The sequence below is a fragment of the Xenopus laevis genome, chromosome 5L, assembly GCF_017654675.1.
Source record: "Xenopus laevis strain J_2021 chromosome 5L, Xenopus_laevis_v10.1, whole genome shotgun sequence".
NCBI lineage: Eukaryota > Metazoa > Chordata > Amphibia > Anura > Pipidae > Xenopus > Xenopus laevis.
Window position 1 is genome coordinate 136,135,403 of NC_054379.1, and position 12,250 is coordinate 136,147,652.

At 40.5% G+C, this 12,250-nt stretch overlaps 1 protein-coding gene across 2 annotated transcripts in view; it reads left to right on the top strand.

Moving 5' to 3' along the window:
* ngef.L (neuronal guanine nucleotide exchange factor L homeolog) overlaps positions 1 to 12,250 on the top strand; it is an 83,946-nt gene that overhangs the window by 70,025 nt on the left and 1,671 nt on the right. For both annotated transcript variants that reach the window (XM_018263890.2, XM_041563442.1), the window contains 8 exons: positions 1,041 to 1,193; positions 1,736 to 1,865; positions 7,411 to 7,485; positions 7,571 to 7,660; positions 8,664 to 8,827; positions 8,929 to 9,084; positions 10,121 to 10,200; positions 11,525 to 11,629. In XM_018263890.2, the coding sequence (XP_018119379.1) occupies positions 1,041 to 1,193; positions 1,736 to 1,865; positions 7,411 to 7,485; positions 7,571 to 7,660; positions 8,664 to 8,827; positions 8,929 to 9,084; positions 10,121 to 10,200; positions 11,525 to 11,629 (953 nt within the window). The remainder of the gene's footprint in view (positions 1 to 1,040; positions 1,194 to 1,735; positions 1,866 to 7,410; positions 7,486 to 7,570; positions 7,661 to 8,663; positions 8,828 to 8,928; positions 9,085 to 10,120; positions 10,201 to 11,524; positions 11,630 to 12,250) is intronic.

A 12,250-nucleotide genomic window follows, 5' to 3' on the forward strand; every position in this document is an offset into this window, starting at 1 on the left:
AAGTAAATGCAGCAGCTCTGTGCTTTGTTACATGCTGCGTGCCTGATTTGAAATTGACATGTTAAGCACCTGTTAAACTCTTCTAGAAAAATCATTAATGTGAATTTCCTCTGCTGCTTATAAGAGCAATATCATCAGGCATGAGATTTCTTTCTTACAAGTGCTCTGTTTGCAGTGTTTGAACATGGCAGCAATAACCTCAGTCTAATTAAAATCTGATTCCTCCATCCTTTAAGATGAACCAGGTCCTTATCCATACACTGTGCCCTTTTCTGCAACTCTGTAATCCAGAAGTGGCTATACTTTAATAATGCAGAGTCTACCTTTAGTGATGATGTCCCATTATGATCTACATCCATAAAAGCATTGTTAACATTCTGTTCCATGGAAAATATTACTTAAATACTGATTTATGGGAAAATGTATTTTGCTGTATTTACCAAACAACTGTAACCTTAACATAATAAATATCTCAATGAAAAGCATGAAATAGGAAGGTGGTTTAGTCAAGCTGTTTGTTGGCAGTGTCTTGAGATCTACTGATCACCAGCTAAAGGTCTACTGGTAGATCTACCCTTTGGGCACCCCTGCTGTAATCCTACTCTATGGTATAAATATTCCTTCCACTTGCCAAGTGTCTTTAGAGCAGGACAGAAGCTCTGATCATCCTCTAATCCCTGCTGTGCTCTATGGCAAGTTCTCTTTGGAGGTAGCGATATTGCTTGAAGCGAATTGTTGCCTCCCTGTTCCCAAAGAAAGATCTACCAAGGTTGTACATCACTCTTGTGCATTGGTCTCCATCAATTGATGGCCCAGTAGAACTTCTGCTTGTTTTTTCATTGCTCCACTATGGAGCACAATTTTATTGTACAGAATAGAAACCAGTCAGCCACTAAATAAATAAAGAAAATTAATCAGTGAATCAAATCACGCAGTATGAAGTCAGAGATAACTAGGAAATGAACAGGCGTGCAACATGGACAGCTAAGTAGGTTTATCTCTGTAATACTCTATATTGTTTGGTATGTTGTTTGTTTCAGGTTCCTCCTGGCCTTGGAGCAACGGTTTGAGGAAAACATTGTGATATCAGATGTCTGTGATATAGTCCATGATCATGCTGTGAAACATTTTGGCGTTTACATCACCTACGTGTGCAATCAGACCTATCAGGAGAGAGCGTACAGGACGCTCCTGTAAGTTCCTTCTGACAAAATAGAAATCTAATGAAGCAAATGTCTTTCCCATTGCCCCTCCTGTTGCAACTGTGAGCCCTGCAGCATTCTGGGCCCAATGGGCTTTAGTGAATTCTAGTTGGAGCAATGCAGGTCTCCCATTAGAACTCGCTGGGGGATCTAGCCCCTGGCTCAGTCACACCCCCTGCTCCCCTGGTAGTTACACCAATGCATGTTGTGTAATATGACCTAAAGTATTTAGCAGGAGCAGTACACAGACCAGGAATCATTAACTCTAAAGCATATTTGTATTTGTTAATTTGAAAGGTCCTTTAACTGCAGGATATAAACCATGTGTAGCTGTTGCATTCATGAAAAGCATCTTGGTAGCAGCAGAACCAATCCAGAGTAGGCATGCTTCTTCTGCCACAACACGTATGCACCATCTCATAGACCAGGCATGCATGTTGTCTCAGATCAGTCACGCATCTTCTCCCAGAACAGGCACCAAATACACTTTTGTTCTCACTGCATATCTGACTTCTTACTCCCATGTGATTTAGTCAGGAGAGGCCAGAATTTCGGGATGCCGTGGGACATCTGGAGATGGATCCTGTTTGCCGAGGGCTTCCTTTTTCCTCGTTCCTCATCCTTCCATTCCAGAGGATCACACGACTCAAGCTTCTGGTGCAGGTACCAAAGGCCTTTTGTTATGACCTTCTTTTGAGCAAAGTGATGCAAAGTGGACATTAACATTTGGATACCTAAGACATAGCAGAGATTGGTGGACAGCTCTCCATCCGACAGTGTAAACTGAAACAAAATGTATACAACTCAGTAGCAGTTACAGTACCTTCTGGTAGTCAGGCAAAGCATACAGTGGGAGGAGAGTTGAACCTAGTAACCATTATAGACTAGTACTCACAGTATAAGTAACATTATATCCATGCCTACTGGCTCTTGAGAAATGGAGGCTCAACAATAGCTGGATCACAGACTCTTAGCAACTCCATATCAAGTAGCCTTTCTGTCCTATCACAGTGACAGCCTAAGGAGGAAATATACTGTCTTAACGTGAACACGTATCTGCCCAATCTCCTCACGGAGCAAATGTATGGAGTGTATGAGGGGCCAGATGTGGTATGACCACTTTTCTATTGATCGTTCTGACTTATTTCAACTCAGTCATTCTCTGGGGCAACTTACATAGTAAGTTAGGTTGAAAAAAGACACATGTCCATCAAGTTCAACCTTTTAACTTTTACTTGACCTGCCTAACTACCAGTTGATCCAGAGGAAGGCAAAACCTCCATCTGAAGCCTCTCCAATTTGCCTCAGGGGGAAAATTCCTTCCTGACTCCAAGATGGCAATGGGACTAGTCCCTGGATCAACTTGTACTATGAGCTATCTCCCATAACCTTGTATTCTCTCACTTGCTAAAAAGCCACCCAACCCCTTCTTAAAGCTATCTAATGTATCAGCCAACCCCTTCTTAAAGCTATCTAATGTAACAGCCAACCCCTTCTTAAAGCTATCTAATGTATCAGCCAACCCGTTCTTAAAGCTATCTAATGTATCAGCCAATCCCTTCTTAAAGCTATCTAATGTATCAGCCAACCCCTTCTTAAAGCTATCTAATGTATCAGCCAACCCCTTCTTAAAGCTATCTAATGTATCAGCCAACCCCTTCTTAAAGCTATCTAATGTATCAGCCAACCCCTTCTTAAAGCTATCTAATGTATCAGCCAACCCCTTCTTAAAGCTATCTAATGTAACAGCCAACCCCTTCTTAAAGCTATCTAATGTATCAGCCAACCCCTTCTTAAAGCTATCTAATGTATCAGCCAACCCCTTCTTAAAGCTATCTAATGTATCAGCCAACCCCTTCTTAAAGCTATCTAATGTATCAGCCAACCCCTTCTTAAAGCTATCTAATGTATCAGCCAACCCCTTCTTAAAGCTATCTAATGTATCAGCCAACCCCTTCTTAAAGCTATCTAATGTATCAGCCAACCCCTTCTTAAAGCTATCTAATGTAACAGCCAACCCCTTCTTAAAGCTATCTAATGTATCAGCCAACCCGTTCTTAAAGCTATCTAATGTATCAGCCAACCCCTTCTTAAAGCTATCTAATGTGTCAGCCAACCCCTTCTTAAAACTATCTAATGTATCAGCCAACCCCTTCTTAAAGCTATCTAATGTATCAGACAACCCCTTCTTAAAACTATCTAATGTATCAGCCAACCCCTTCTTAAAGCTATCTAATGTGTCAGCCAACTCCTTCTTAAAACTATCTAATGTATCAGCCAACCCCTTCTTAAAGCTATCTAATGTGTCAGCCAACCCCTTCTTAAAACTATCTAATGTATCAGCCAACCCCTTCTTAAAGCTATCTAATGTATCAGCCAACCCCTTCTTAAAGCTATCTAATGTATCAGCCAACCCCTTCTTAAAACTATCTAATGTATCAGCCAACCCCTTCTTAAAGCTATCTAATGTGTCAGCCAACCCCTTCTTAAAGCTATCTAATGTATCAGCCAATCCCTTCTTAAAGCTATCTAATGTGTCAGCCAACCCCTTCTTAAAACTATCTAATATATCAGCCAACCCCTTCTTAAAGCTATCTAATGTATCAGCCAACCCCTTCTTAAAGCTATCTAATGTATCAGCCAACCCCTTCTTAAAGCTATCTAATGTATCAGTCAACCCCTTCTTAAAGCTATCTAATGTACCAGCCAACCCCTTCTTAAAGCTATCTAATGTATCAGCCAACCCCTTCTTAAAGCTATCTAATGTATCAGCCAACCCCTTCTTAAAGCTATCTAATGTATCAGCCAACCCCTTCTTAAAGCTATCTAATGTATCAGCCAACCCCTTCTTAAAGCTATCTAATGTATCAGCCAACCCCTTCTTAAAGCTATCTAATGTATCAGCCAACCCCTTCTTAAAGCTATCTAATGTATCAGCCAACCCCTTCTTAAAGCTATCTAATGTATCAGCCTGTACAACTGGTTCAGGGAGAGCATTCCACATCTTCACAGCTCTCGCTGTAAAAAACTGACTTTCATTCACAGTCTGTAACACACAAATGTGTTTTTTCAGGCTAAATACCATTTGTCAAAAGGATGACAGGTGGCTTCTGTTTATGTGAATGGTAGGCAGTACTGAGAGGTATTGGACATGTCTTCACTAACATGTTACCCTTTAAACTGTACTCTGATAATCACTAGCTGCCCAGACTCGAGGAAGATAAAACTAAAAAGCAAGCAGCTTTTATGAAATGAGATGTGAGTCACAATGGCCACAAGAACCACTCAAGCAAATGCAAAGTAAACACACACCCTCAGGCCGCTATCATTTTTTGTTTGTTGGGGTACAAAATCATCAAAGGGGATGCCCATGATAGCTGGAATATTGATTCCGTATTGCTTGCAGCTACAAGCTGATTGGTTGTTCGGATATACAGTATGTCCTTTTTATTATTCCTCATTTCCCCCCACCCTTTTAATCTATGAACTATGTTTAGTTTTATATTCTAACCATCACTGAAGAGACTTATTTTTGTAATTCCCAAAACCTCTTTTTTATATGGTGCAAATATATACAGTTCTGCACTGCAGTTTTTAAAGGATGTGTGAATTTTTTTTTATCAATTTGTGTTATGAATTCCCATGGGCTGCTATTTAAATCCCTTGCTTTGATATATTTATAGTATCGCTTTCATGTATTTGCAGCTACATATAAAGAAATAATGTTCCAATTCCAGTAGGCAGCAGCCCCCCGCAAATAGAAGTCACTTCTCCTCTAAACCCTCAGCGTTTAGGGTAAAGACACACAGAGCTACTAGTAGCAGCTACTTGTCATGGCTACAAAATAGACCATAGTGATAACTGGCTTTGCTAAGACACAACTGGGGGGAAGTAAAAGTTGCAAAGAGCAAAACAATTTGCACAAATAAGAATAAAAATTTGCATTTCTCAATGTAATACTCTTCCTTAAACTGTTATTGCATTGCGAATTTTAATTGCGCATTGCGAATTTTAATTGCGCATTGAGAATTTTAATTGCGCATTGCTCACTTTTAAGAAGTGCTTAAATGGCATCTGTTGGGTAAAAATGGCATCCCCAATGAAAGATGTGGGCTAATAGAGCCTGCATTCCGGTTGGGAATAATGGTAGTTTTTTGTTATATAAAAATTCCCCCCACCAGCGCTAGGCTACCCGCACCAGGTGCGAGCAGCCATGTCCGGTCACTCGCATGCGCATAACACACATGTGACGTCACCGGCATGCACATAATGAGCAATCCGCAGTTTTTCATTATGCGCATGCGAGTGACCAATCATGGCTGCTCGCACTGGGAGCTCCCTCCTGGTGCGGGTAGCCTATCGCTGGTGGGGGAATTTTTTTTTTTTAAAAAAAAAACTACTGTTATCCCCAACCTGAATTCAGGCTCTATTAGCCCGCACCTTTGATTGAGGATGACATTTTTACCCAAAAGGTTCCCTTTAAAGTTGGCGTAATCTTTTGGAGCTCTGTGTGTCTTAAACCCTTAACCTTTCCAGTGCAACTTGTTTTCCCTCCCCCAATGTCATTAGACATATATTTGGATAAATATTAGAAATATGGTACGCAATGCCAATAACTGTACCATTGTTAATCAAAAAGAAAAAATAAGCAAATAATAAGGTGAGAAAAAATACTCACAGTTCACCCCAGTCTACGGGTGCAAAAATCTGAAGCAGCAAAAAATTGAGTTTTCTCTGAAAGTAAAGGCCAAAAATTATAATTAAAAGTTCGAATAATTTATTAGGACATACAGATAACCGCATAGCGCGTTTCGTACCTACTGGGGCACTTTCTCATAGCCTATGAGTAAGTGCCCCAGTAGGTACGAAACGCATTATCTGTATGTCCTAATAAATGATTTGAACTTTTAATTATAATTTTTGGCCTTTACTTTCGAAAGAAAACGCACAACTTTTTGCTGCTTCATATATTTGGATAAACCCATATGTACTAGGGACTGTATATCAGTGGGTATGAATACCATACTGTCTAAATTCCAGTTCTCCGAATATGTCTGTGATTTGCATATTACTCAAGTTCTGAACCAATTATTTTCTCCAAAAAAGGCGGAGCTCACTGACTGCACCGCTGTGCCGCCAATCCAGTGAGAACCTCTGCGGTATATTTCAGTAGAATCCCTGTAAGGACATTCAGTAGAACTCTAGTGCCCTGGGGTAGCATGAAAGTCTTAAAGTCTTTTAAAATCACATAAAAAAAGCAAAGATTGGAAACGGCAAATGAATCACAAGCTCTAATCCCTTCTTTTGTCGATGTGGGCTTTGTCTAGTCAAACTATTTTCCGGCTCAACGAGGCAGGGATGTTTCATAGTAATTATATCACCATTAAAAAAGAATTCCAAGCAGGTTTCATTTCCATTCTAATTACCAGTATATTTCTGCTATAAAAAAAACAGCAGTTAAAAAAAAATGAGCTTCAAAAGCAACACAAGAGAGCTAAGATATTTTAAAGGAGATTTAGTATTTATTTTTGTGCAAATTGCAAACAAGTGGTCCTATATATATATATATATATAGAGGCTTTCCTTTGTTTGCCTAGTGAGAGTTCTGAGGCAGACTTCAGCCTGGGCAAGGCATGTTATACTGTATGAACAATATCAACTGCTAACTATAGGTTTTCTTGCCAGAGGCAGCTTACTCCTATTTGTAGCCTGAATGTTGCTAGTAGCTGGAGACAATATTTTGCTATAAATGTAGTCTCTCCATAGGAAGGGAAACGCACAACTGCCCTCTATATAAATACATACACCTCTAAACCAGGGAGCCCCAATCTTTTTCACCCGTGAGCCACATTCAAATGTAAGGGTTGGGGAGCAACATAAGTATGAAAATAGCTCCTGAGGATGCCAACGAAGGGCTGTGATTGGCTATTCAGTAGCCCCTATGTGAACTGGCAGCCTACAAGAGGCTCTGCTTGGCAGTACATATGGTTTTTATTCATCCAAAACTTGCCTTCAAGCCTGGAATTCAAAAATAATCACCTGCTTTGAGCCATAGGGCAGCACAAAATTAAGATGGGTAACAGTGCAGCTCAATGAACATACTGTATACTAAACATGCACTGCTGGTGAGACAAGTGGGGGATTCTGTGCCATAAGGATGGTGTAAAGATTAACAGTGCACCACTGTGTATTTCTCTTTTTCTCGAAGAATATTCTGACCAAAGTGGAGGAAGGGTCAGAGCGGGAAATGACAGCCCTACAAGCCCACCGGGAGCTGGAGAAGGTAATAATGTGTTGTTACAGGGTAGCTAATTGCTTGTTCTCTGTGATGGGTGACTAAGCTTACCCGCTGGTTGTGTCCCTAACAGTTAGTGCGCTCCTGCAATGATGGAGTCAGGAAGATGAGCCGTACAGAGCAGCTGATCAGCATAGAGAAGACGCTCGAGTTTAAGATCAAGGTATGAAATCGTGACCTGCTTAAATAAGGACCTTCATTGTTCATGTCTTTTCCCGACTATGAAACACCAGTTCACCCTCTTCATTGTTGACTGTAGGTGCACCCTGACATTACCAGTGCATTTTTTAACCAGTATATTCAGGGGGTAAGTTAGCTCCAGGCTGAGCAACCTGTTCCAAATAATCCAGTTTTAGCCAATCAGTAACTTCTACCTCCTGATTGGTTACAATTGCTTTATTAGGAACTTGGAAATTATAGTTCAGATACATTTGAAAAGCCAAAAGTCCAAGGTAAACATGCCATTTATATAGGGCCCACAATCAGATCAGCCTGATATTGCCCCCCTCAATGTGGGCATATTGGGGAGAGATCCGCTCATTTGGCGACATCGCCAAACTAGCGGATCTCCCTGTGTATGGCCACCCTTACATTGAAAGGTGTCGAGAACAGCAATCTCAGGCACAAGGGAACCTTATACGTAAAGGCACCATAGGAATCCAAATGAGGGGCAAGTTAGGAGTCTGCCCATCTGCCTCTTTGAGCTCTGATTTATGAGTGCAGATTGTTGGGTATTTGGCCACAATATAAAAAGTGCAATAAATGGGCATCTTGCCCCAACATAATAAATGAGGCCACCTATTTGTATAAATGGCCAGGGAAATCTGTGGATACACTTGACTTTGCTCAGGTAGCATAATAACTTTGCATAAGGGAAAGGAAATGCATTAATTATATGCTTCCTTGTAAATATTTTGGTATCTATATTTCACCATAAATAAACTGGTCATTTTCATAGGATTGGTTTATTTTAGTTTCAGTAACCTTTTCAAATCCTTTCTCCCTAACTCAACACCCTACTGCATCTTCCTGTGCCCTGTATCACTTGGGCTACACTATGTTCCTGTGGTGCAGCACTTGTCTCCTGGGGTGGGGGGTTGTGCCTTTAGAAAATATTTCCCACGTAGCTCCTGTCTTTAATGACGGTGTCCCCACTTTTGTTTCAGTCTGTCCCCATCATTTCTCACTCACGCTGGCTAATGAAGCAAGGCGAGCTACAGCAGATGTCAGGGCCACGTACGTCCCGCACTCTACGCACCAAGAAGCTCTTCCGCCCAGTCTATCTCTTCCTATTCAATGACCTTCTTCTGTTGTGCAAGCCCCTCACAGGGTAAGAGTGTGACACCCAATGGCAGCCACCTTGTTTCGTTCATATGGAAAATCCATGGTATTTATTTGTGTATCGCTTGTGTTGTCGTTGTGTGTTCCCAGGGAACGATATCAGGTGTTTGATGTAGCTACTCGGGGCCTGCTGCGTGTAGAGGAACTGGAGGATCAGGGCCAGACGCTGGCCAATGTCTTCATTCTGAAGCTTCTGGAGAATGCACATGAACGGGAATTCACTTACATGCTAAAGGCCACCTCCCAGTAAGTACTGACTATCCAGGGTGTGCTGTCCATTGGCTTCTTTTATGAGAAGTGTGATCAGAGGTACAACAGTATGGCACTGAAACCCGGATAATTATTTATTTAACAGGTTCCCATTGTTTGGGGCCTAGTAACTGCTACTTACTATATCCCACCACTTGTAGTGACCTCAACAGCTTTTCACCTCTTCTGCAGTTACGTTTAAAAATTAAGCATGAACCCCAAATCATTTTTTTATTCAAAAAGCCATACCCTTTATAAACTGATTTAAAAATCTCAGTTGTCAATCATATATTGCCAGCCCCTCTTCTATGCCAAAGACACACAGGAGGAGGAGGAGCAGACATTTACTTTCACTTTCTATTCTGCACTTCCTTGCACTTCACTGCTCTCCTCACATTCCCCTTCTCTCCTCGTCATCTAATTGGTTAGCCAGTGCATGGGCATCAGGTGCCCCATTCTGGTGCATAAGCATAAGCATGATATAAAGCTTGCCTTAATAACAGTGTCCAGAAAATGGCGCCTGCCAGCGTGATTTTGATTTCCAAGACTAAAAGAAACAAGATTTAAATCATTTATAAAGTGTAAGTGAAGTTTATTTTGCTTGACTAAAAAATAGGATTTGGTATTAGTAATGAGCGAATCTGTCCCATTTGGCTTTGCCAAAAATTTTGCGAACACTGTGAAGAATCCGCAAAACAACGAATTTTCGTGAAATGCATGGAAGTCAATGGACGTTTTTACTTGTGACAAATTTTAATACTCACAACAATTTTTCTTGTGCCAAATGCATTAAAGTCAATGGGCGTTTTTTTTATGGCGACTTTTTTTGTCCTATAATGCATTAAAGTCAATGGGTGTTTTTTTGCGGCAAATTTTTCCGCAGCTTCATGAAAAAATTCACACATGGCGTAATTTGGAATTTCACCGCAAATTCATGGCTAGCTAATAAATTTTCTCATTACTATTTGGAATTAATTCTTAGGGTGACAGGTCCCCTTTAATGGGATGTTGATGATATTTGTCTTTCTGTCAGGAGTGAAATGAAGCGCTGGATGACGTCTCTGGTTCCAAACCGAAGAACCAAGTTTGTCTCAATGTCCGCAAAGCTTCTGGGTGAGTTTATCAACCACTGCAAACATGTGACCTACAGATGAAGCACACTTTGTTTTGGCTTCACACGGCACACTATGGCACGAAATCACAGTAACTAATGATACAGCTAAATAATGTGGCATGGTGGACCACCAAACTCCAGGACCTTAAATTTGTCATTTTTAATTTGTATCAATTGCACTGTATGAGATCAGAGAGAGCGATTTATAACTTAAAGTTGCCTTGCTTTACACATCCTTCCTTGTCATCTCTTCATCTGTCATCTATTTCACTTCTGAAATAATTCTTACTATTTAGCATCCCCTCTCAGCAATCCTGCATTCAGGAGTCGGAGTCAGATTTTGATTGATAGGTTAAATACATTGTCTAGCCAATGGGAACACACACACCAATGTATCTGACCCAACTGCCAGTCTGACTCACTGACTGAGAGAAATATTGATGAGAGGGGGGTACTGAAGACTAGGTTGACTATTTCAGAAGAATGTTTAATTTATTACATGTAGACCGTTTCTTATTTCCACGAGTTGAAGATTTTAATACATTTTCATTTTTGCATTAGTTCCCCTTTAAAGGAAAACTATACCCCCCAAACAATGTAGGTCTCTATTAAAAGATACTGAGTAAAACAGCTCATGTGTAAAACCCTGCTTCATGTAAATGAACCATTATCATAATAATATACTTTTTTAGTAGTATGTGCCATTGGGTAATCATAAATAGAAAATTGCCATTTTAAAAAATAAGGGCCGCCCCCTGAGATCGTAGGATTCACTGTGCACACATACAAACCACATGTAAGGTCACATGAGCCAATTAACAGACAGTTCTGCCTTTTGCTTCCTCACTTCTTCCTGTTACAGTTAGTGTTGTAGTATTTCTGGTCAGGTGATCTCTGAGGCAGCACAGAGAGAGTCACGAAATGGTGGTTCAAGGCAAGAGATGTAAAAGGGCAATATTTATGTAAATATATATTCCAGTTTGGTAAGATTCTTTAATATGTCATTCATTTTGGGGGTATAGTTTTCCTTTAAGCATTTATCCTCTATCATTGTCACACCTTGAGTGCGTAAATATCATACGTTTCAACAGTAGGTGTGTAGTCTCTCTGATACACAATGAAGGATTATGGGAGATGTAGTAATGATATACCTCTTTCAGCTGCCATCGCTTATGTGTTGGGAGGGGCAGGCAGATTTTCTGTGATCCTTGCTAAGAAGAGCTTGTGTTTTGGTTGTGTTTTCTTAATATTAGAGTGTATTCTCTGCTTTCTCCATAACGATCTGAATTCTACATATTATTTTATACCTTTTGTTTGTAATAGACTGCCCCCAGGTCCAGTGTGTCCATCCGTATGTTTCCCAGGAGCCAGATGAGCTGACGCTAGACCTGGCCGATATTCTCAACGTCCTGGATAAAACTGAAGATGGTAGGTTTCTCTCGCTGTGACACGAGCAGAGCCCCCATGGGAATGTCCTGTGCCAAAAGGCCTCATCACTGAGTGACAGAATAAAGGGAAAGTGACAGGCTGCACATACAATAGCAATCATGGGTGATGGGAACAGTCCACATACTGGAAAAACTAGGGGGGAATGAGACACTCAAGAACAAATAAGTTCCTACTTCATCCATCAGAGCAGGGGGGGGGGGTCAAAGCAGCCACAAAAACTTCTGCCTGAGAATTTTGGTAGTTACGGGGCAGATGTTTGCAGGCCAGCAAGGTGCCTTTCCCTATACAGGTATAGGATTTATTTTAATTGAAATATTAAATAAACCCAATAGGCTGGTTTTGCTTCCAATAAGGATTAATTATTAGTTATTAGTTGGGATCAAGTACAAGGTACTGTTTTATTATTACAGAGAAAAAGGAAATCATTTTAATATTTTGAATTATTCGATTAAAATGGAGTCTGTGGGAGATGGCCTTCCCATAATCCTGAACTTTTTTGGATAATGGATCCCAAACCTCTACTGCACAAATCAGCACTCTACTCAATGCAATATGATACATTGTACAGAAATATAATATAATATATAATTATTCCTTATT